The 25,499-nt window shown below is 44.2% G+C and overlaps 1 protein-coding gene across 2 annotated transcripts in view; it reads left to right on the top strand.

Moving 5' to 3' along the window:
• Positions 1 to 25,499, top strand: part of CFAP221 (cilia and flagella associated protein 221) — an 85,541-nt gene that overhangs the window by 38,217 nt on the left and 21,825 nt on the right. For both annotated transcript variants that reach the window (XM_047772189.1, XM_047772187.1), the window contains exons 9-19: positions 3,497 to 3,617; positions 3,701 to 3,812; positions 4,692 to 4,800; positions 10,766 to 10,853; positions 12,797 to 12,886; positions 15,529 to 15,627; positions 20,282 to 20,387; positions 21,769 to 21,902; positions 23,655 to 23,735; positions 25,037 to 25,144; positions 25,233 to 25,373. In XM_047772189.1, coding sequence (XP_047628145.1) covers positions 3,497 to 3,617; positions 3,701 to 3,812; positions 4,692 to 4,800; positions 10,766 to 10,853; positions 12,797 to 12,886; positions 15,529 to 15,627; positions 20,282 to 20,387; positions 21,769 to 21,902; positions 23,655 to 23,735; positions 25,037 to 25,144; positions 25,233 to 25,373 — 1,189 coding nt within the window. The remainder of the gene's footprint in view (positions 1 to 3,496; positions 3,618 to 3,700; positions 3,813 to 4,691; positions 4,801 to 10,765; positions 10,854 to 12,796; positions 12,887 to 15,528; positions 15,628 to 20,281; positions 20,388 to 21,768; positions 21,903 to 23,654; positions 23,736 to 25,036; positions 25,145 to 25,232; positions 25,374 to 25,499) is intronic.

Below are 25,499 nucleotides of genomic sequence, written 5' to 3'. Positions count from 1 at the left end.
CCAGGCTAGGGGTTGAATCGGAGCTACAGCTGCCGGCCCAAGTCACAGCTACAAACAACTCCAGATCCAAGCCACATCTGTAGCCTATACCACAGCTCACAGCAATGCTGGATCCTTAGCCCACTGAGCAAGGCCAGGGATTGAACCCACATCCTCATGGATACTAATTGGGTTTTTTACCACTAAGCCACAATGGGAACTCCCTGTTTTTGTTTATTCTCAAAATTTTTTCAAAGTCTTCCTTTCTTCCATTTTGTGCTTCTTTTATGTAACAGAATGTCATCAAGAACTTACTTAAGGAGTTTCTGCTGTGATGCAGGGGGTTATGAATCCAATCGAAGTGGCTCAGGTCACTACAGAGGCACAGGTTCAAACCATGGCCTGTGCAGTGGGTTAAAGGATCTGGCATTGCCGAAGCTGTGGTGTAGGTGGCAGCTACGGCTCAGATTCAATTCTTGGCCCGGGAACTTCCATATGTCATGGGTGCGGCCATTGAAAACAAACAAACAAACAAAAACTTACTAATATTCCTGAAACTAATATACTGTCTGTGTCAGATCTCAATTTTTAAAATGTATTTAAATGATTAACCTTCATAAAATGCACTTTAAAATATAACAGTGATGCATAAAATATTTCTGTGCTTGTGGCAGTAATTGCTTCCACTAAGAGGAGAAGAGATGACTGAGAAAAGGGGTTTTCTGGGAACTCTCTCTCTCACTGATGAATACTGATGTGCTGTTTGAGTTGTTGGCCATATGTGTGAATTATTGTCTATTTGAAAATTTAAATCGTAAGACCATATCAACATAGCTATGTTCAAAGTTTAAACATAACATAATGGGCTGAGTGCTTGTCATGGGCAGTGTCCACTGAAAATCTCAATGGGAAATGGTCCACACTCTGAAGATATGACAGAAAAGCCCAAATAAGTCATGTGTAACAAGTGACTTTGACATAAGGCAGAAAGGAAAACGCTTTTCTTAAAGCAATATCAGCCTTCAAGACAGAGTAAAGATGTAAAATGCGTTTCAATTTTCCTTTGTAACAAATTATCCCCAACTTCCATTTCCTTTGTAACAAATTATCCCCCAGTTCCATTTCCAGTTTGAATTATTATATCCAAGTGTATCTAGTTATATAAAAGTTAAGGGGAAACATTTTTACAGCATAAATATTAATCTTGGAAACTCCTTACAAATATTTTGGAAATGAAGAAGTATGATTTTCCTCCTGTCCCCTTCACCCATAGTCAACATCACATATTAACATCATCAGGCATATTTAAGTGAAGGAACAGAAGTTCCCACTGTGGCTCAGTGGGTTAAGGACCCAGTGTTGTCTCTGTGAGGATACAGGTTCGATCCCTGGCCTCGCTCAGCGGGTTAAGGATCTAGTGTTTCTGTGGTGTAGGCTGGCAGCTGCAGCTCTTATTTGACTCCTAGCCTGGGAACTTAAATATGCTGCAGTTGCAGCCCAAAAAGAAAAGAAAGAAAGAAACTCCCTGATTTATTTTGTATGTATATTATGATTGTCTCTCTAAAAATTCCAGAGCAGCTCAAATCAACTATAGAATATTGATGTGCCTGCTGAACCCAAATCCCGTACATTAGCTCAGTAGAACTCAGCCAACTAACAAGTAACATTGGATAAGAATGAAAGACAGAGCTGATTTTTCCTGTGTCAGGTTAACTGGCTAAGCAGGATGCTGTTTGCCAGCTCCTATCTGCATTGCAACACATAACCGACCTTCTCAGAGGCAATACTGGAGTGGGATTTTTACATGTTTATCCTTCCACAGACATGCTTTGATGGATGCTGAAGCATCGCACAGCAGAAATACCCTGCAGGTGAAGATGCACACTTTTCCTAAACTGTGATGTTTCAGTTTCCTACCTAGAGTTTAATATCTTGTTTATTTATTTATTTTCTTTTTCAGCTGCACCTGTAGCATATGAACGTTCCCAAGCCAGGGACTGAATCCAAGTTGGAGCTGCAACCTACTCCACAACTGTGGCAATGCTGGATCCTTAACCCATTGTGATGGGCTGGGGATCAAACCCTCACTGCCATAGAGACAAGCTGGGTCATTAACCCACTACAGTGGGAATTCCTTTTAGAACACTCTTTAAAAAAAACATTTATTGGAGTTCCCGTCGTGGCTCAGTGGTTAACGAATCCAACTAGAAACCATGAGGTTGCGGGTTCGATCCCTGGCCTTGCTCAGTGGGTGTGGCCGTGAGCTGTGGTGTATGTCGCAGACGCAGCTCAGATCCCAAGTTTCTGTGGCTCTGGCATAGGCTGGCTACAGCTCCAATTCGACCCCTAGCCTGGGAACTTCCATATGCCGCGGGAGCGGCCCTAGAAAAGGCAAAAAGACCAAAAAAAAATTATTGAAGTCTAATTATTCACAATGTTGTGAGTATTTTTTGTTTGTTTAGACTTTTCTACTTTATTTCAAGGACAGTAAATAAGAATCACCAAATTTCTGTACAAAACATCTAATTGGCTTCTTATGTTTTTTAAAAGTAACAATTCTAAAGAAACATGTAATGGGAAATAGATGTTTAATTTCCAAAGAGCATTAAAATATAATTGAAATATAATGGATGCATATATATGACAATGTTGTATTAATTTCTGCTGCACTGCAAAGTGACTTAGCCATACAGATGTATGTTCTTTTTCATGTTCTCTTCCATGACAGTTTATCCCAGGATATTGAATATCCTTCCCCGTGCTTTACGGTAGGGCCTTGTTTATCCATCCTATATAAACTAGTTCACATCTGTGTTTAAAACACTCTTGGCGTTTTCTTCTCGCTCGCTCTCTCTCTCCCTTTCTTTTTTATTTAGGGCCCCACCTGTGGCATATGGAAGTTGCCAGGCTAGGAGTTTAATCGGAGCTGCAGCTGCCGGCCACAGCCACAGCCACACCAGATCCGAGCTGAGTCTGCAACCTATACCACAGCTCATGGCAATGCTGGATCCTTAAGCCACTGAGCCAAGCCAGGGATCGAACCCACATCCTCATGGAGACTGTGTTGGGTCCTTAACCCAATGAGCCACAATGGGAACTCCCTGAGTCACCTTTTTTAAAGATCCTGAAACAAACAGTGGGCATAATTACTCTTTGACTAGGAACATAAATCATTGTAAATTCTTTTTTAAGTAGTAAATACATTTAGCTGAGGCAAACAAACAGCCTAGAAATGAAATTATGCTAAACTGTGAGCATTTTTCAGCATGTTCTGTTTTCACCTGTGATTTCTTTGGAATACAAGGAAAGCAGCCATCAGCAGGCTGTTTTTAAATGTTTATGCTCTGAAATTCTGACGCATTTATTTCAGTAAGCCCCTGTTTTAGCACCAGATTCATTTTCAGTTTCAATATCATATTTAATGGACTATAAGTCATGGTATTATCAGAAGGGACTAAAATTAGGCACCTTGAGTTGTTGGGTTATATAATAATTTAATATATGTTTTAAATTCTAGATTAGAAGAATTTGAAAGATTAAATACTCTTGCTAGGAAAGTAGCTGTTCCTCCAGAAAAGGCAATGATACCTGTCCGTTTTCACCAATTGACAACAAATCTTAAGCCTCCAAAGCTTAAGGTAAAGTGGGAGTTAGGCTAAGCACGGTGGAGGGAACTACAGAGAAGTAAAATAATGACTTTTCCCTCCTGATTTGGTCTCAGGAAATTGAATATCAGAACTTGAGGTTTCCGGTAGATTTATCAAATCCATTTGCCGTGGCAACTGTGCTAAACCAAGAGCCAGGAAAATTGAAGATTAAAGAATTAAGAGAAGGTAAGCAGTTTACCCACCATAAATTAGCCCCTGGGCAGGATCTGAAAGAAGGGTTGTGTGTCACATTTACCCCCCATCCCCCAACTCCTGCTTTTTGTCTTTTTAGAGCTGCACCTGAGGTATATGGAGGTTCCCAGGCTAGGGGTCTAATCGGGGCCATAGCCACCAGCCTACGCCACAGCCACAGCAACACCAGATCTGAGCTGCATCTGGGACCTACACCCCAGCTCAGGGCAACGCCCAGATCTTTCACCCACTGAGCAAGGCCAGGAATCGAACCTGCGTCCTCATGGATGCTAGTCAGATTCGTTTCTGTTGAGCCATGACGGGAACTCACCATGTTTACCCTTTCTGAGCAACAGCAATGAAACTCAGATCGATGTTATGTTTTGCCATTAGAAATGTGTTTTTTGGACTTCCTTTTGTGGCTCAGCTGTAACAAACCCGACTAGTATCCATGAGGACGCAGGTTCGATGCCTGGCCTCGCTCAGTGGGTTAAGTATCCAGCGTTGCCAAGAGCTGTGGTGTAGGTTGAAGACGCTGTTCAGACTGGCATTGCTGTGGCTGTGGTGTAGGCTGGCGGCTATAGCTCCAAATCAACCCCTGGCTGGGAACTTCCGTATGCCATGGGTGCAGCCCTAAAAAGACAAAAAAAAAGAAAAGAAAGGAAGGAAGGAAGGAAGGAAGGAAGGAAGGAAGGAAGAAAGAAAGAAAGAAAGAAAGAAAGAAAGAAAGAAAGAAAGAAAGAAAGAAAGAAAGAAAGAAAGAAAGAAAGAAAGAAAGAAAAAGAAATTAAAAAGAAAAAGAAATGTGTTTTTCTCTCAGCAAATGACTCTGATTTGATTACTGGTATCATCGTTGTTCACCCCCGCCCACAGTTTTGGACCAAGGCACTGAGATTTCAAAAACAAGGCAGATGAAGGAAGCGCTCTTTGAACAGAAGGTCAGACAGGACACTTATGAAGAGCTTGAAAATCACCTTAAGTGGTAAATATTGAGTGATTATTTGTATCAAGTAACAGTGTTTTTAGTAACGGTTTTTTATACGAGACTAAAATGTAATAACTTTTTTAGACCCTTTGAAGTATTTGATTATTTTTCTCCCCTTTAATAGATCCTCTGTTTCAGAATGAGTTTTCTATTAGGATTAAGTCACTGTGAGGGAAGCATACTTTTTCCTAAGTGTCACCAGTGGCAAAACTGGAGGGAATTGGGGTGTGGGGGGGAACTATGGGAGAGAAGCTGGGACATTGCTCCTTGCTGCCCCAGCTGCAGGAACCCCTCACTCTAGGACAGATCTGGGGGACTCAGTCACCCCAAGTGTTGTGCCGTCACCCTCACTTCACTCCGAGTCCCCTGTACCCTGGGTTGTATGTCCCCAGGGACCCTCTTGGGGGCCTGGCATTGCAGGCTTGGTGGGGGGTGGAGGCTCCCAGTGGAATTTGTAAAACTCAGATACTGGGCTTCTGCTTTGTGCTCCTGCAAACAAAATGGAACTCTTTTTACAGGTCTCTTTGTTTGTTTGTTTGGCAGCACCAGAAGCATGTATAAGTCCCTGGGCCAGGGATCCAACCCATGCCACAGCAGTGACAACACCAGATCCTTAACCCTCTGAGCCACCAGGGAACTCCCTCTTTACATGTCTTAAGGAGATCATCCCAGATATATCCATGTGTACACATTTAGCTGAAGTAACTTTAGAACTCTTGAACTGAGTTTAAAAGAGACTCCTGGAAAGGGTCATTGAGAGGCTACCTCGTCCACACCCTCACCTCCTTGCCTCTCAGACAGAGAACAGGCCCCAAGACCCAGGGCAGGCTCAGGCTTCACCACCTGCTACCCCCTCATGAGAAACAAGCCCTTCTGTGACACAGAATTCTGTGTGAGCCTGTGTTCAATGTCTGGCCTCAGTTGAACAGGAGGTGTGCCAAGTAACACATGACCATTTAAAAAATACTCTTTCCAGGAGTTCCTGTTGTGGCCCAGGGGGTTATGAACCCAACTAGTATCCTTGAGGATGCAGGGTCCATCCCTGGCCTGGTTCAGTGGGTTAAGGATCCTTTCCTTGTTATAAAAAAATGGACACACTCTCACTGTGTGTAGAATGACACACAATGGACACACTGACATTGTGTGTAGTTTTTCAAGAAAACTTGAAAAAAAAATTTAAGTCTAGAAAAGAAAAAAAAAATCTCTCTAATGCAGTGACCACTGTTAGCACTGGTGTATTTCCTTCCTTCTCTGCTTCTTTGTAACATACCTGAAATCACATCCTAAATTCAGTTTTTTTAAATAATGATTTTTATTTTTTCCATTATAGCTGGTTTACAGTGTTCTGCCAATTTTCTACTGTACAGCAAAGTGACCCAGTCACACATACATGTATACATTCTTTTTTCTCACATTATCATGCTTCATCATAAGTGACTAGATATTGTTCCCAGTGCTATACAGCAGAATCTCATTGCTTATCCATTCCAAAGGCAATAGTTTGCATCTATTAACCCCAAACTCCCAGTCCATCCCACTCCCTCCCCCTTGGCAACCACAAGTCTGTTCTCTATGTCCATGATTTTCTTTCCTGTGGAAAGGTTCACCTATGCCATATATTAGATTCAGATTTAAGTGATATCATATGGTATTTGTCTTTCTCTTTCTGACTTACTTCACTCAGTATGAGAGTCTCTAGTTCCATCCATGTTGCTGCAAATGGCATTATTTCATTCTTTTCAATGGCTGAGTAGTATTCCATTGTGTATATATGGCACATCTTCTTAATCCAATCATCTGTCAGTGAACATTTAGGTTGTTTCTATGTCTTGGCTATTGTGAATAGTGCTGCAATGACCATGTGGGTGCATCTGTATTTTTCATGGAAAGTTTTGTCTGGATATATGCCCAAGAGAGGGGTTCCAGTGTCATATGGTAGTTGTCTATACACAGTTTTCTAAGGTACCTCCATACTGTTCTCCATAGTGGTTGTACCGATTTACATTCCCACCAATGGTGTAGAAGGGTTCCTTTTTCTTCACACCCTCTCTAGCCTTTGTTATTTGTGGACTTATTAATGATGGCCATTCTGACTGGTGTGAGGTGGTACCTCATAGTAGTTTTGATTTGCATTTCTCTAATAATCAGTGATGTTGAGTTTTTTTGTTTTTGTTTTTGTTTTTTTTTTGTCTTTTTGCCATTTCTTGGGCCGCTTCTGCGGCATATGGAGATTCCCAGGCTAGGGGTCGAATCGGAGCTGTAGCCACCGGCCTACGCCAGAGCCACAGCAACGTGGGATCCGAGCCGCATCTGCAACCTACACCACAGCTCATGGCAACGCCAGATCCTTAACCCACTGAGCAAGGGCAGGGATCAAACCCGAAACCTCACGATTCCTAGTGGGATTCGTTAACCACTGAGCCACGATGGGAACTCCGATGTTGAGCATTTTCTCATGTGCTTGTTGGCCATCTGTATATCTTCTTTGGAGAAATGTCTATGCAGGTCTTTTGCCTGTTTTTCAATTGGGTTGTTGGCTTTTTTGCTGTTGAGTTATATAAGTTGTTTGTATATTTTAAAGATTAAGCCCTTGTCAGTTGCATCATTTGAAACTATTTTCTCCCATTCTGTAAGTTGTCTTTTTGGTTTTTTTTATGGTTTCCTTTGCTGTGCAAAAATTTGTCAGTTTGATTAGGTCTCATTGGTTTCTTTTTGCTTTTATTTCTGTTGTCTTGGGGGACTGACCTGAGAAAACATTTGTAAGATTGATGTCAGAGAATGTTTTGCCTCTTTTCTCTGCTAGGAGTTTGATGGTGTCTTGTCTTACATTTAAGTCTTTAAGCCATTTTGAGTTTATTTTTGTGCATGGTGTGAGGGTGTGTTCTAGTTTCATTCATTTGCATGCAGCTGTCCAGTTTTCCCAGCACCACTTGATGCAAAGACTTTTTCCCATTTTATATTCTTGTCTCCTTTGTCAAAGATTAATTGACCGTAGATGTCTGGGTTTATTCCTGGGTATTCTATTCTGTTCCATTGGTCTGTATGTCTTTTTTGGTACCAATACCACACTGTCTTGATGACTGTGGCTTTGTAATATTGCCTGAAGTCTGGAAGAGTTATGCCTCCTGCTTGGTTTTTGTTCCTCAGAATTTCTTTGGCAATTCAGGGTCTTTGGTGGTTCCACATAGATTTTTGGATTGTTTGTTCTAGTTCTATGAAAAATGTCATAGGTACTTTGATAGGGATTACATTGAATCTGTAGATTGCTTTGGGTAATATGGCCATTTTTACCATATTAATTTTTCCCATCCAGGAGCATGGAATATCTTTCCATTATTTGAATCCTCTTTAATTTCCTTGATTAGTGTTTTATAGTTCTCAGCATATAATTCTTTCACCTCCTTGGTCAGGTTTATTCCTAGGTATTTGATTTTTTGGGTGCAATTTTAAAAGTTATTGTATTTTTGTATTCCTTTTCTAATATTTCATTGTTAGTATACAGAAACACAACTGATTTCTGAATGTTAACCTTATACCCTGCTACTTTGCTGAATTTGTTGATCAGTTCTAGTAGTTTTTGGGTTGAGTCCTTAGGGTTTTCTATATATAGTATCATGTCATCTGCATACAGTGACAGTTTTACCTCTTCTCTTCCAATTTGTATACCTTTTATTTCTTTCGTTTGTCTGATTGCTGTGGCTAGGACTTCCAATACTATGTTGAATAAAAGTGGTGAGAGTGGGCATCCTTGTCTTGTTCCAGATTTTATTGGAAAGGCTTTCAGCTTGTCTCTATTGAGTATTATATTTGCTGTGGGTTTGTCTTAAATGGTTTTTATTATGTTAGGGTATGTACCCTCTGTACTCATGTTGGTAAGAGTTTTTACCATGAATGGATGTTGGACTTTGTCAAATGCCTTTTCTGCGTCTATTGAGATGATCATGTGGTTTTTGACTTTTCTTTTGTTAATGTGGTGTATGACGTTGATTGATTTGTGTGTATGTTCAGCCATCCTTGTGAACCTGGGATGAATCCCACTTGGTTGTGGTGTATGATCCTTTTTATATGGATAAAATTTTGTTGAGAATTTTTGTGTCTATATTCATCAAAGATATTGGCCTATAGTTTCCTTTTTTGGTAGTATCTTTGTCTGGCTTTGGTATTAGGGCAATGGTAGTGTCATAGAATGTCTTTGGGAGTGTTCCCTCTTCCTCAATCTTTTGGAAAAGTTGAAGGAGGATGGGGATAAGTTCCTCTTTGTATGTTTGGTAGAACTCGCCTGTGAAGCCAACTGATCCTGGACTTTTATTTGCAGGGAGTGTTTTTATGACATATTCAATTTCATCTCTAGTGATTGGTCTGTTCAGCTGATCTATTTCTTCTTACTAAATTCAGTTCTGATCCTGTGTTGTTCATTTAATATTTTCTCTCAGTTTTTCTGTTGTAAGATTTTTAAACCTGCCAGTAACCCCCATGTACATTTGATATAGTTCCATCAGTTAACACCAGGCCATGTGTACTTCCTCCACTCTTTACAAACCAACACACACCTGTACATGCACAAGTACAATTATACCCATGCACACACACTTTTTACCCCCTGAGCCATTCAAAAGTAAGTTGCCGGTGTCATGAAGCCTTGAAGACTTTAGCATGTAGCTCTTAAAATAAGGACCTTCTCCAGCATCACCATAATCATTTCTAAGAAGTTCAATTTTTTTTTTCTTTTTGGGCCATCTTGAGGCATATAGAGTTCCCTGGCCAGGGATCAGATCCAAGGAACGCTGGATCCTTAATCCACTGTGCCAGGCCAGGGATGGAACCTGTGTCCCAGTGCTCCAGAGATGACACCAATCCCATTGCACCATAGCGGGAACTCCCAAGAAGTTTGATATTGACACAATATTAAATAATCAGCCTATGTGGAAATTTACCCAATCGTCCCAACACTGTCTCTTATACATGGGATTTTTTGTTTTTGGAAAGGGGCATCCGAGGTTCAATCAAAGAGCATACAATTTGTATTTAGTTTTTGTGTTAGTCTCCTTTAATCTAAAACAGTTCTCTAGACATACCCCCCCCCCCCCCACTCTACTTTTAAAATCATAGCTACTTTATTCTTTGAATATGTGTCAGATTCCATGATGGGTCCATTACATACCAGAATTTTTTTTAAGTGTGATAAATTCACACAATATAAAATTAACCATTTTAACCATTTAAAAATGTACAACCCAGAAGTTCAAAGTATGTTCACAATGATGTGCAACCATCACTACTTATTTCCAGAATATTTGCATCTCTCCAAAAAGAAACCCCAGAACCATAAAATAGTCACGACCATCCTCTGGCAACCGCTAATCTGTTTTCTGTCTATGTCGTATTGCCTATTCTGTGCATTTCATATGAGTGGAATCATATAATATATGGCCTTTTGTAACTGGCATCTGAACATGTTTTCTTTTTTCTCTTTATGTCACACCTGTGGCATATGGAGGTTCCCAGGCTAGGGGTAGAGTCAGAGCTACAGCTGCTGGCCTACGCCACAGCCATAGCAACTCGGGATCCAAGCCACATCTGTGACCTACACCACAGCTCACAACAACGCCTGATCCTTAACCCACTGAGCGAGGCCAGGCATCAAACCTGCATCCTCATGGACACTAGTCTAGCTCGTTACCACTGAGTCACAATGGGAACTCCTGGGCACCCAGACTTTTTAATGCAGAAGTATTTTAGTCTGTGTCACTGGAAGATAAGCTTCACTTCATCAAACACATTACTCACCTTAGTTATGTTGCCAGCATCTCTACAACTTCTCTCCCCCATGGGGTCTCCTCCAGTGTCTCAGCATGTCTCTTCAGCTGTGGAGCATAGCTAATACAATCCTGAAATGGATTGTGGTATTCTGATGGCTTCCGGAGGCTGTTTTTTTGTTTGTTTGTTTTTTCCCCCTCCCCAGGCAGGTGCACCTCGGGAAAGACCCCATGTCCTTTAAATTGAAAAAAGACCTTATGGAGGAGCGGCAAAGAATAAACCAGAAGTACAAGGTCAGAAGTACTGCCAATTTGATATCATTTACTTCACTAAATATTTTGAATTCCTGCCATATGCAAGACGCCATACCAGAAGGAAAAACAATACCACAGTTGGGAGGGGAGGCTATTAGCAAGTCCATCATTAACTGCAAATCAAGGCTGGATGTGAATGTCACATGAGACCCTCCTAAATATTGTGGGGATTCAGAGGCCAGCGAGGAGGGAGGATTCATCTAACTGGAAAGCTTCCTAGAAGACACAGTAAAATTTTGAAAAGTAATAAAAAGGAAAAAGGCGTCCAACTTAGAGGCAGGGACTGGCTCGAATTTGGGCTGGAATGTGGGGTGTGAGGTGTGCTGGTCCCGTGATCTGCAGAGCATGGTGTGAGAGACCCAAAGACCAGGAGCCAAACTGGAGGCAGATGGAACTAAAGCTGAAGGCTGAGGCATTTGGCAGGAAGCCAGAGACTGCGGGAGGGGTTGGGCATTAGAGCCTCTGGGGTGATCACTTTTCGCTCAAGGGAGCTGGTCAATAATACCAAATTCTGGGCATTTCCCAGTGGCTCAGCGGGTTAAGGATCTGACATTATCCCTGCTGTGGCTCAGGTTCGACCTCTAAGCCCAGAACGTCTGCATGCAAAGAGTGTGACCAAAATAATAACAAAAATGTTATTATTATTAAATTCTGAAGTGTTTATCATAACCAAGTAGAGTCCTAATAAAGATATGTCTCCCTTCTCTTTCTTGTAGCTAACGATGCATTTGCCAGTCTCTTCTTTAAAGTGCCTAAATTTTATTCGACTTTTAGTGGTGCCAGAGTACTGAGTTTCTCTATCCACGAAATCTGTATTTTGAGCCCAACGTCCCATCTCAAGCTTAGGCTCCCCCTGCATGCAGATAAGAGCTGGGCAGCTCCCTGCCCTGGTGACCATCACAGGGCATCTCATATTTCTGAACAGGGTGTAGGTGTGGTGATCCGAATAGATTTCTTCCAGTTAAATCTTTAAAAATGATGAACAGTGTACTTGAGACCCAAGCTAGTTTAAAAAGTTACCTAACAAACAACAAAACCCACAGACAGGCATATGACACATGTTTTTGTGGTGTGCACCGTCCCCTTGGCCATGGAGGCAGGCTGTGTAGATGCTGATCCAAGCCCAGCCTGCATTCCTGGTGATGACCTGGTTTCCCAGTGGCTCCCGGAGGGCCAGGAACAATTGTTCAGGGGCATCACGGAAGCAGGCAGTGGGGGAGGGGAGCATCTGGGGGACATTTAAACCTAGGAAGGGACAGACTCCCAACCTCCAGCTCCTGGAAAGGGGAGGGATCACATGCCTTTGCTAAACCCGGATAATCAGCTCCGAGGAGCTTAAATCTTGACAGACCCCTTACATTTCTTTTATTTATTTATCTATTCATTTATTTTGGGGGCTGCACCCAGTGACATATGGAAGTTCCAGGCTAGGGGTCGAATCAGAGCTGCAGCTGCTGGCCTACACTATGGCCACGTGGGATTCAAGCCAAGTCTTCAACCTACACCATAGCTCACAGCAATGCCTCATCCTTAACGCACTGATGGAGGCCAGGGATCGAACCCTCATCCTCGTGGATACAAGTTGGGTTCATTGCTGCTAAGCCATGATTCTCCCATGGTTACAGTCTCCTAAAATCCTTTCCATGAATTTTATTTTATTTTTTACTTTTCTGTGAATTTTAAATACTTCAGAACTAATTTCCAGAGACTATTCTCTAATGATAGGAAGGAGATATTGGGTTTGGGCTTCCGTAAAAACTTCCCTTGTTTAAACAGTAAGTGTAATTACAACATTCATTTTAACCATCGCTCCCAAGGGTAACTTGACCAATTGCTTAATGGGTTTCTACCAGTTTTAAAGAGAAATGCAGTTGTGTGCACTGACCTTCAATTTTAATATTTTTAATAATTGAAAACCCCAGCTAGATAGAGGAGATCCCATTTTGGAAGAGGAATTTCAGAGACTCAAGACAGAAGTTAACCCCAAACGGGTTATACGGGATCTGGAAGAAGTGAGTAACTTTTCTTTATTTGGAATCTAATTATCAGCAGCTCTTTATAAGGCTTATTTTTTATTTTTTTATTTTTAAAAATTTTACTGGAGTATAGATGACTTGCGGTGTTGTGTTAGCTTCAGGTGTGCAGCAAACTGAATTAGGTATACATACACATATATCCATTCTTTTTCAGATTCTTTTCCCATATAGGCCATCACAGCGTATTGAGTAGATTTCTCTGTGGTATAATGCTTATTTTTTGTTTGCTTTTTGCTTTTTAGGGCCTCACCTGTAGCATAGGGAAGTTCCCAGGCTAGGAGTTGAATCGGAGCTGCAGATGCCAGCCCATTCCACAGCCGCAGCAACATGGGATCCAAGCCAAGTCTGTGACCTACACCACAGCTCACGGCAACACCAGATCCTTAACCCACTGAATGAGGCCAGGGATTGAACCTGCATCCTCATGGATACTAGTTGGGTTTGTAACCTGCTGAGCCACAATGGGGACTCTGATGCTTATTTTTTAAATGATAAACAATGTTATAGAAATCCTTTTGTCAAGGGATTTTTAAATTTTTTTTGGCTAAACCCAAATCATATGGAAGTTCCTGGGCCTTTTCTGGGGCCGCTTCCGCGGCATATGGAGATTCCCAGGCTAGGGGTTGAATCGGAGCCGTAGCCACCAGCCTACACCAGAGCCACAGCAACATGGGATCCGAGCCACGTCTGCAACCTACACCACAGCTCAAGGCAACACAGGATCCTCAACTCACTGAGCAAGGCCAGGGGTCGAACCCGCAACCTCATGGTTCCTAGTCAGATTCGTTAACCACTATGCCACGACAGGAACTCCTACAGTCGGATTCTTAACCCATTGTGCCACAGCATGAACTCGCCAAGGGATATTTAATAATATTTAATTTGCTTACCTTTCTGGAGTTTTTCCTTTTTTTTTTTAATACATATGCATGAGTCCAGTATCCACAATTAATGTTCCCCTTGGAATTAACAGCATTGCACACTGCCTCCTCCTTTCCACAACTCTCCTTTCTCCTCTTGGTCTCCTTCTTTATTTCCTTTTGCTCTCCACACCCCTGTCCCCAGGTCCTTCGGTGGGCCACTGTGCCTTGCCCCCTTCCCTTGGTGGGAAGGATTCAAGGCAGGAAGTCAGAAGCCAGAGTTGAGGTTCCAGCTCCACAGCGGGTTTGGGACTCAGGAAAAGCCCTCATAGGCTTGGTGCCTCAGTGTCCTCGAGTATAAAATGGGGACAGTAGCCTGTCCACCTGTGTGTCCTCTGTCATGTGATAATTTCTGGTTAAAATCAAAATTTTAATTTTAAAAATTGAAAAAAAGGAGTTCCCGTTGTCGCTCAGTGGTTAACAAATCCGACTAGGAACCATGAGGTTTCGGGTTCGATCCCTGGCCTTGCTCAGTGGGTTAAGGATCCGGCGTTGCCATGAGCTGTGGTCTATTCACAGACGAGGCTCAGATCCTGTGTTGCTGTGGCATGGTGTAGGCTGGTGGCTACAGCTCCGATTCCACCCCTAGCCTGGGAATCTCCATATGCCACGGGAGTGGCCCAAGAAATGGCAAAAAAGACCAAAAATAAATAAATAAATAAAAGTCTTCCTAATCTTCCCACCTCCATCATTCTCACTTTTCTGGGTTTGCCATCTCTGAATTATTTTTACCTCTTTTCTCCTCCCGCACATTTAATCTGGCCACAAAGTCTTGCTGAAGCTCTTCCACAAGGCCGGGTCCAAGTCTAGCCATCATGTCCACCCTCACCTAATCCAACCATCGATTGACAGTGGGTCTGCCCTCCCCTCCACCGCCCACTGCAGGTGCCAGTGCGAGACTAATTCATTTCTGACGACTTTCTCTTTGTGTTGCTTTCCTGGGTTTGAGACCCTGTAGTGCCTGAGGCTCTGGCTGGCCTTACAACACACCCAGGCCCCCTTTCCTTCGCATTCATTGACTGATTCACAAGCATTCTCACCCACATGTGCAGCCTTTCCACCTGGAATCATGCAGTCTTTGCCTCCCAGTTCTGTGTGCAGGGCCAGTACCCATATGGGGGACGGACTTCTGCGTGACTTCATTCTTATAACTGAGGGCCACATGTGTCTGCTTGAGCTTTGCTGTCCAGATTGTACATTTCTTTTTTCTTTTTTCTTTTTTTTTTTTCTTTTTGTCTTTTTAGGGCCAAACCTTGGCATATGGAAATTCCCAGGCTAGGGGTCAAAATGGAGCTGTAGCTTATGGCCTACACCACAGCCACAGCAATGCAGGATCCCAGCTGCATCTGCGAACTACACCACAGCTCACGGCAACACCAGATCCCCACTGCGTGAGGCCAGGGATCAAACCCATGTCCTCATGGATGCTAGTCCGGTTTGTTACCACTGAGCCGCAGCAATGGGAACTCCCAGGTTGTACACTTCTTAAAACCCAAATCTTGTCTTCCTCTTTTGGCCCCTCACCCAAGAAGTATTTCCTAGAATACTGTATACAGCAGAAGTGCTTAATAAATGCTCATTCAGTGGAAGAACAAATAATATCTTGGTTTGAGATCCAACTCAAACACATTTTTATTAAATGCTCATGGCAGGAGTTAACATATAAATCTAAGATGTGCCTGTATTTTCTGTTCACAGAACATCAGGGAGTTTCATCCTAATTTTGATCCCGTCATTAATAACACTTGGGTCAACAGGTTCAGGGCGCAAAGACGGTTTCAACAAGCAGCACGCAAGGTAAGTCTCAGCACCAGATTGAAGTTGTAAACTGTTTAGTCATCAGCACAAGGAAATTGAACAATGACCTTTTTTCTTTTCATGTTTAAAGTTTCATTGAAGTATAGTTGATTTACAATGCTGTGATAATTTCTGCCATACAACAAAGTGACTCAGTTATACATGTACACACACCCATTCTTCTTCAGATTCTTTTCCCACCTAGATTATTGCAGAATATTGGGTAGAATTCTCTGTACTCTGCAGCAGGTTACTGTTGGCCAGTCATTCTATATACCTCAGTGTGTATATGCCCATCCCCAACCCCCAGCCCAACCCTCCCCCTACCTGTTCCCCTTGGTAACCACATGTTTCTTTTCAAAGTCTGTGAATCTGTTTCTGTTCTGCAAATAAGCTCATTTGTATCCTTATTTTAGATTCCACATACAAGTGATAGCACAAGATAATTGTCTTTCACTGTCTGCCTAACTTCACTTAGTATGCTCATCTCTAGGTCCATCCATGTTGCTGCAAATGGCATTATTTCCTTCTTTTTATGGCTGAGTAATAGTCCATTGCATATATGTACCACATCTTTTTTATCCATTCCTCTGTCATTGGAAATTTAGGTTGCTTCTATGTCTTGGCTATTGTGAATAGTGCTGTAATGAACACTGGGGTGCATGGATCTTTTTGAATTATGGTTTTGTCTGGATAGATGCCCAGGATTGGGATTGCTGGATCACATGGTAGTTCTATTTTTAGTTTTTGAGGAACTTCCACACTGTCTTCCATAGTGACCATAACCAATTTACATTCCCACCAACAGTATAAGAGGGTTCCCTTTTGAACAATGAGCTTTTTTTTAAAATAACAGCTTTATTGAGAAACAATTTACATCCATAAAATTCGCTTTTATTAAGTGTGCAATTCAGTATTTTTTCGGACATTGCCAGAGTTGAACAGCCATCACCACTGTCTAACTTCAGGGCATTTTTTTTTTTGTCTTTTTGCCATTTCTTGGGCCACTGCCGTGGCATATGGAGGTTCCCAGGCTGGGGGTCTAATGCGAGCCGTAGCCATCGGCCTACACCAGAGCCACAGCAACTCGGAATCCTTAACCCACTGAGCAAGGCCAGGGACCGAACCGGACATCTTACGGTTCCTAGTCGGATTTGTTAACCACTAAGCCACGATGGGAACTCCCTTTAGGGCATTTTTATCACTGCATAAAGAAACCTGGCTCCCATTAGCAGTCACTCCCACCCCCAGTCCCTGTCTGTTTTCTGTCTCTGGGGATTTGCCTATTCTGGACATTTCATATACTGGCTTCTTTCTCTTAACATGTTTTCAAGGTTTATCTGTGATATAGCAGGTTTCCAGAGCTCGTCGCTTTTTCAGGATTAACACTGTTCCACTGTATGGAAGTACCACACTCTGTTTATCTAGTCATCGACTGAGACATTTGGGCTGTCCTCACCTTTGGGCTCTCACTGGGGGACTAATGAGGCTACAAACATTTATGTTTGTGGATATATTTTCAATTCTCTTGGGTGTATGTACCTAAGAGCAGGATTGTTGGGCCATGTAATGACTCTGGAATAGGAGGCTGCTGATCAGTTGTAATGGGGTGTTCCTGTGGGGTCTTGTCTCTAGCATCCTGGCTTCCTCACCGTCACTCTGGTCTTCCATCCCCATTTCCTGGGATCAGGATCCCGTGAAGACCTCTTAGCCTCTAAGGTCAATAAAGTGTGAAAGGAGGCCCAGGTCCGGCTGCCCCACAGCTCTATGTTGTCCCGGTTTCCATCTTCTTTCCCAAACACCAGCTTATTTCCCGCCCCTCACCCTTCACCTGAAATGCGGTTCCATCTGGCCTGCCTCTGTCCACACCTATCCTTCTGCCAGCTCAGTCTGCCCCTCCTCCAGGAAACAGTCCCGTAAGCTTCCGCTCTGCGTCATCTCCAGGGTTCCTCTTGCATCTTATGCTGTGTCTGGATCTCTTGTCTCTGCCGCTGGCACGTGGCTGCCTGGCGAGGGCAGGCAGAAGCACCTTCAGGCAGGGAGATAGTTGAAGACTTGCGCTCCTGGGGCCAGGCTGCTTGCCCCTAACTCGTGGTGCTACTTCTCAGGAGCTCTCTGCTCTTGGACAAGTTCCATGACCTCTGGGCCTTAGCTTCCTCATCTGTCACCGAGGATAACAGTAAGGCGTGTCTCAAAGGGTTGTTGTGAAAGTTGAAGGAGTCACACATAGAAGAAACTCCAAAAGTTTATGTGCCAGGTGGCTTTGAAACAGTGCTTCCAGCCTGGTGACAGTCTGGGAGTGGGGAGTGGCTCGCTGCCTCAGTGACCTGCTCACCAACCTCGAAGGCCCTGGAAACCAGTGTTCCTGCTGAGGCTTTGCCTAGGTGGACTCTGTACCCGTGCAGAACAGAGGTGGCCACAAGATGCTCCATGTGGGGGAGGAAGTGGTGGAAAGAGGCAGCACAAAGGTGGAGCACAGCAGGAGTTCCCGTCCTGGTGCAGTGGAAACGAATCCGACTAGGAACCATGAGGTTGCGTGTTCTATCCCTGGCCTCGTTCAGCAGGTTAAGGATCCGGCGTGGCCGTGAGCTCTGGTGTAGGCTGGTGGCTACAGCTCTGATTAGACCCCCCTAGCCTGGGAGCCTCCATGTGCCGTGAGTGCGGCCCTAAAAAAGACAAAAAAGGCAAAAAAAAAAAAAGGGTGGAGCACAGCAAGACACTGGCCCAGCCTGCTTCCTCTGAGTGGGATGACCTTGGCTGCTCTGGAGCCAGCTCCCCTGTGTCGTCAGGCTTGTGTTTGCCTCTGAAGCATGACTCCGGCTCTTCCTCACACTCCCCACCAAGTACTGTCAGTTAGATGTGCAAATGTGTCGCTAGCCTGGTGACTCCTGCTGTCTCCCCAGCCCGGTCACAGCCCTATCCTCTCTCGCCCAGACCCATGCACCCAGCCTTCCTCTTCCTGTGCCTGCATAGCAGCCAGAGATGGAGTCCCAAAGCCGAGAGATGATCAGGCCTCTCCCCCTAAAACCCTCCAAAGGCCTCGTGTTGCATTTGGAATGAGATGTACAGTTTGTATCCAGGCAACAAGGCCATAATGGATTTCCCTCTGTCCTTTCTTTAAAAATGTTCTTGGAACATAGTTGATTTACAACATTGTGTTAATTTCAGGTGTACAGCAAAATCAATCAGTTATACGCAGACATGTATCCATTCTTTTTCAGATTCTTGCCCCATATAAGTTATTACAGAATATTGAGTGTAGTTCCCTGTGCTATCTAGCAGGTCCTTGTTGATTATCTATTACATATATAGGAGTGTATATATGTTAATCCCTAACTTCTAATTTATCCCTTCTCCCCAGATTTCCCCTTTGGTAACCATAAATTTGATTTGGAGATCTGTCAGTCTGTATCTCTTTTGTAAATAAGTTCTTTTGCATCATTTTAAATTTCTCTGTCTTTTAAACCTGCCTCTTTTGTTCCTGAATCAGGATCTTTGCACCTGCTGCTTCCTCTGCTCAAAACTCTTTCCAAGCTCATTGTCTCCTCATCATTCCAGTCTCTGGTCAAAACTCATTCCTCCGAGAGGCCTTGAATCCTCGCAGAATCGGCTAGACTACCCCTCTTCCAGCCCCCCCCCCCACCCAGTCACGTCTTTGTGTGTTACTCTTTTTTCTTTTCTTCATGGGCTTTATCTTGTTTGTCTGTTCATATGTTTGTTTGTTTTCTTTTTAGGGCCGCACTCACAGCATATGGAAGTTCCCAGGCTAGGAGTCAAACTGGAGCTGTAGCTGCCAGTCTATACCACAACCACAGCAATGTGGGATCCGAGCCACATCTGCAACCTACACAATAGCTCACAGCAATGCTGGATCCTTAATCCACTGAGCAAAGCCAGGGATCAAACCCACATCCTCACAGACACTATGTTGGAGTTGTTACCACTGAGCCACAAGGGGAAGTCCCATTCACGTGATTGTTATTATTCCACTCCGCGTGCGCGCACACACACACACACACACACACAAACACTTGCTCTATGCAGGCAGGACACTTGTTTGTCCCCCACTGTGTCTGCAGTACCTGGAAAGAATGGTCCACAGAGCAGCCACCTCACAGTATTTGTTAAATGAATTTGTCTCAGGATGGAGAAAGGCAGGAACCGTGGGATGAAAGTACCCTTCGAGCAGCTTTGTGTGCAGGTTGTACATCCCCAGCAGCATCTGTTCTGAATGCCAAACTCAGGAGCCTGCGTCAGCATGGCCCCCACCCACAGCCCCAAAACCAATTGCTCCTTAGTTTGTCCCTTGTAAATAACGCGGCGGGAGCATTACTACTCAGATACACCGAAAAGAAGGAACATAGAACCAGTCACTCTTTCCATTCTGGAAATATGAGAAAACTGGGGCTCATAAATTGGGTGGGACAGGGCCATTTGATAACCTGGTCTTTTTCTGTGCCCAGGCAGGCCTGCACCACACAGACCTTGATGTCCTGAGGCCTTGTCTAGGGTAGCATGCCATCCTCCCTGGGAATCACCATGTAGAGAAGTGACCTCAGCCCTTGGTTGTGGTTTGGAAAAGTGAGCTAAACAGAATGCCACCATGAGCATGTGCCAACTAATGGTGTGCAGCTATTGCTCTTTCTAACTCCAGGTCATTGTGCATCACCGATTACTTACCATGCTGGATGCTGTCCGTAACATGCGTGGAGAAGCCGTCATAAGAAAGTTCACTGAGGGAAGACAGTCCACAGCACAAGGTAGTGCTCAGAACAGCTGTGCTTCCACAGGAATGTCCTCTGAGAGGAGGTCTTTATAATGAAGTTAGCTGTGTTTTTATAAGTTGCGTGTACTATTTGTTTGGTTTTATATTGATAGAACAAACCACCACAAACTTAACACCACGCAATTTGGAGTTCCCATCGTGGCTCAGTGGTTAACGAATCCGACTAGGAACCATGAGGTTGCAGGTTTGATCCCTGCCCTTGCTCAGTGGGTTAAGGATCCGGCGTTGCTGTGAGCTGTGGTGTAGGTTGCAGACGTGACTTGGATCCGATGTTGCTGTGGCTCTGGCCGAGGCTGGTGGCTACAGCTCCTATTTGACCCCTAGCCTGGGAACCTCCATATGCCCCAGGAGCAGCCCAAGAAAATGGCAAAAAGATAAAAACAAAAAAAACAAAACAAAAAAAAACATGCAATTTATCATCCTATGGTTCTGGAGGTCAGAGGGGTTAATCCCAGGTGTGGGCAAGGCTTGTTCCTTCTGGAGGCTCCAGGGAAGAACCAGTGCCTGCCTCCTCCTGCACTCCTCGGCTTGTGGCCCCTTCCTCACATGGCTCTGACTGCTTGTCTGGCCATCACACCTTCTCCAACCCTCCTGCCTCCCTCTCACATGCATCGTGTGAGGATGCTGGGCCCACCCAGACTACCTGGGACCATCACCCCATCCCAAGATCCTAAATAGTCACGTCTGCAGAGTCCCCTTTATGATGCAGGTCCGGGGAATAGAATTGGGTAGGGGGAAGGGCTTGGGGAGGCACCACTCACCCTGCCTGATGTGAATCAGACCTCCACAGCATCTGTGGCTGGAACCCTGCCCAACTGATAGTGAGCAAGGCTGACCACTCGACCAGGTTTAACGTCTGTGACATTCGGTTGTGACCTCTTGTTTTGTGCTGTTATCTCCCATCACCAGAGAGACTAGAACAGTTGGCATTTATACCTGTTGAGTGTCTCTACATCTGGTGATGTCTTTAGCATTTGTACATGAAAGTTTTTTTCCTCTTTTCTAAATTAAAGTATGGTTAATTTACAGTGTGTAGCAAGGACCCACTAACTGGTGTGTGGCACATACACAACTAAAGATGGTGGTCCGGAGTCCCCATTGTGGCTCAGTGGGTTAAGAATCTGACACAGTGTCTGTGAGGATGCAGGTTCGATCCCTGGCCTCTCTCAGTGGGTTAAGGGTCCGCCATTGCTGTGGCTGTGGCTAAGCCGGCAGCTGCACCTGTTTCTACCCCCAGCCTGGGAACTTCCATATGCCGCAGGTGCAGCTGTAAAAAGATAAAAGGTGGTGGTCCCTCCAAAATACCTCAAGGACCACCTCCCCCAACAGAGTGCTGTTTTGTCTTTTGTCCACAGACCAGAATTCCTCCAAATACCTGCTGTCCCAGGTCAGCCAAGATGATTATCCCATCCAGTTCCCTGTGTCACCTGAGACCGTGCTGCCCTTTGCCTTCCCGTCCTACAGCCCTCCGCAGGGCTCCAACGAGCTGGTGGGTGCGCTTAGGCTATAGGGAGGGGCTTGTCAGGCAGGTGCCCCACTGCTCGCTGTTCCTCCACCCCCTCCTCCTGAGAGGCGCCCAGGGGAGACCTGGGATCACCTGCTGCCCCCACCCCCCTGCCTGGTAACCCTTGCAGAGCTGCTGAGTGCCTGGCCCAGGTCCTGCCCAGCCTGGACCCCAGCAAGACCACAGAGCCCCACCGGATGGCCAGGGAATGGGATCTGAGAGCAGAAGGGTGGACAGAGAAACCAGGGGAGCCTGGCCTGGCCCAGGAAGGCACCCACTCAGCCAAGCTCCCCTGCTGCTGCTGGGGACTGCAGAAGCCAAGTTGGGGGTGGGGTGGGGGTGTCCCACATCTAACAGTCCAACCCACCAGACTCAAAAGTCCACCTCTCTCTCTCTCCTTCCCTCCCTCTTGATGGCTTCAGTTCTGTCAATTCATTTAATTTTTCAACGAGTCTTTTACAGCTGAGAGGGAAACAGGGACACAGAGTCACCCTATCAGTAATAAAATGTCACTTGAGTCCCCCAGGTTCACATAACTAGCCATAAAAAGCGTGTTTAAATCGCTATGGAAAGAGTGCATGCAGGAGTTCCCTAGTGGCTCAGCAGTTAAGGATCTGGTGTTATCACTGCTGTGGTGTGGGTTTGATGCCTGACCCGGGCACTTACGCATGCCTTGGGCAAGGCAAAAAGAAAAAGAAAAAAGAAAGAGCATATGCAAAACAGTTCTATAGTTTCAAAGAATAAACTTCACATCCTATAATGTGTTAGGCTTTGCAGGTTAATCTATTCAAGAATTACAGGACTGGCTTTAAAAATTCCATGTGTTTTCTGCATTAGATAATTAAATGATTTAAAATATCAGAATCTTTAGTTTCTAGGAAATAAGAAATCTGTGATTTTCAAGCAATAAGAATTATCTGAGACTTAGATAATTAATGGCTGGGAAGGATGATAGAGATAAAAAGAGATCACTAAATATTTGCTGTGGAACCTAGATATATATTTTTATTTTTTATTTTATACTGATTTTTATTTTTTCAATTATAGCTGGTTTACAGTGTTCTGTCAATTTTCTACTGTACATGTATACATTCTTTTTTCTCACATTATCATGCTTCATCATAAGTGACTAGACATAAGTGACTTCCCAGTGCTACACAGCAGGATCTCATTGCTTATCCACTCCAAAGGCAATATTTTGCATCTATTAACCCCAAATTCCCAATCCATCCCACTCCCTTCCCCTCCTCCTTGGCAACCACAAGGCTGTTCTCCATGTCCATGATTTTCTTTTCTGTGGAAAGGTTCATTTGTACTGTATATTAGATTCCAGATATAAGTGATATCATATGGTATTTGTCTTTCTCTTTCTGACTTACTTCACTCAGTTTGAGAGTCTCTAGTTCCATCCATGTTGCTGCAAATGGCATCATTTTGTTGTTTTTATGGCTGTGTAGTATTCCATTGTGTGTATATACCACATGTTCTTAATCCATTCATCTGTCAGTGGACATTTGGGTTGTTTCCATGCCTTGGCTGTTGTGAATAGTGCTGCTATGAACATAAGGGTGCATGCATCTTTTTAATTATAGTTTTGTCCAGATACATACCCAGGAGTGGGATGAAGCATAGCCGCTTTTGCTCAGTGTTGATCATGTGTCACTTATAAAAATTTTTTAATTGAAATATAGTTGTTTTACATTGTTCATGTGTCACTTTTGAATTTTCGCATTTTAGGCACCTGGTGGCCTTGGACCAGTCCCAATTAAATCATCAGAAATTCAAATCAAGCAGCCCTATTCCTTCTTCAATTTGCAGGTCAGACTTACTAAATGGTTTCATTAATTGGGTAACTTATAAAGTGAACAAAATATTTTTGATTTTTTTTTCTGTCTTTTTGCCATTTCTTGGGCTGCTCCCGCGGCATATGGAGATTCCCAGGCCAAGGGTCGAATCGGAGCAGTAGCCGCCTGCCCAGGCCAGAGCCACAGCAATGCAGAATCGGAGCCGAGTCTGCAATCCACACCACAGTTCACGGCAGCGCCAGATCCCCTACCCACTGAGCAAGGCCAGGGATCGAACCCGCAACCTCATGGTTCTTAGTCGGATTCGTTAACCACTGAGCCACGACGGGAACTCCAAAATATTTTTGAATTTGAATTGCACTGTTTTACTAGTTTTATTCCATTATGGATTATATTGTAGTATGCTGTATTTTTCTGTTTTTATTTTATGTGGCACATGAGGTGTAACCTTTTCTTTTCCTAATGTGGCTCATGGAAACCAGAATCTATTCTGTGGATATACCAGATATTCTGCATAGCTGAAGCTATGTGAACTAACGTATGTTAGAAACTTGAGGAAAAGACACAGGATAAGTGAACAAAAGTGAGTCAGCCTTTCTTGTGCTATAGGATATATGCATATTTTGGAGTTGCCGTTGCGGCTCAGTGGGTTAAGAAACCAACTAGTATCCATGAGGATGTGGGTTCGATCCCTAGCCTCGCTCAGTGGGTTAAGGATCTGATGTTGCCATGAGTTATGGTGTAGGTCACAGATGTGGCTTGGATCTGGCATTGCTGTGGCTGTGGCATAGGCCGGCAGCTATAGCTCCGTTTCAACCCATAGTCTGGGAACTTCCATATGCTGCAGTTGTGGCCCTAAAAAGAAAAAAAAAATGCAAATTTTATTTCTTTATTTTATGACCACATCTGTAACATATGGAAGTTCCCAGGCCAGCGACTGAATCCGAGCCACAGCTGCTGTTTTATTCAGCAATACCAGATTCTTAAAACCCACTGTGCCAGTCTGGGGATTATATCTGCACTTCCTAGGCTGCCCGAGTCACTGAAGTCAGATTCTTAACCACAGCGGGAAGTCCAAAATATGCATGTTTTAAACTGACAAACCAGTGTTCAGTGTATTTCTAGAGTTAAGCTGTGGGATAGGGTGAGTAACTGTGAACAGTCCTGAGTGCTGGAACAGGGCTCGGGACTGAAACCCATTCAGGGCTGGTCCAAACCAACTGTGCCCACAATCTGATGGTTAGACGTGGTGCTTGTTCTCCTTTGGCCCTCAGGTGTCTGGGAAATGCCTCTCAAGGGCTTCTCTCACCCCAGGTTCCTCAACAGTACAAGATCAAGGGGTACCAGCCCATCTCTGTCCAGAAGGCTTCAAACAGCTACAGACCTCAGAAGCTCGCCCGGGCCCTGAAGCAAGGAGCTGAGGTAACGTCCCCCCACTTTCGAGAAAACTGCCTCCCCTTCCTGCTTCCCCAGTATCGGGACTAACACACTGCCCTTGGTCCTGGTGCAGGACGAAGCCACCACTGTCATAGCCCTGCCCAAGGAGGATGCAGTGTGCACGCCCCAGCTCCCAGGAGAGACCTCCATCCTGAGCATCAAACTCCCGGAGGCCATGGCCAGGGCCCCCGATTATGACCCACTCTACATTTTTGTAAGTGATAGGGGCAGAAGTCATTGTTTGCTGTCCTTTTATTTCAGCAGTTACTTCATAAGAAGACAGAAGCCAATAGAAAACAAACTTATGGTTCCGTAAGGGGAAAGGAAGCACCCTGGTCAC

This window comes from Phacochoerus africanus, chromosome 3, assembly GCF_016906955.1.
Source record: "Phacochoerus africanus isolate WHEZ1 chromosome 3, ROS_Pafr_v1, whole genome shotgun sequence".
Taxonomy (NCBI): domain Eukaryota; kingdom Metazoa; phylum Chordata; class Mammalia; order Artiodactyla; family Suidae; genus Phacochoerus; species Phacochoerus africanus.
Note: the sequence above shows the minus strand (reverse complement) of the source record. Positions and strands in the feature narration are given on the sequence as shown.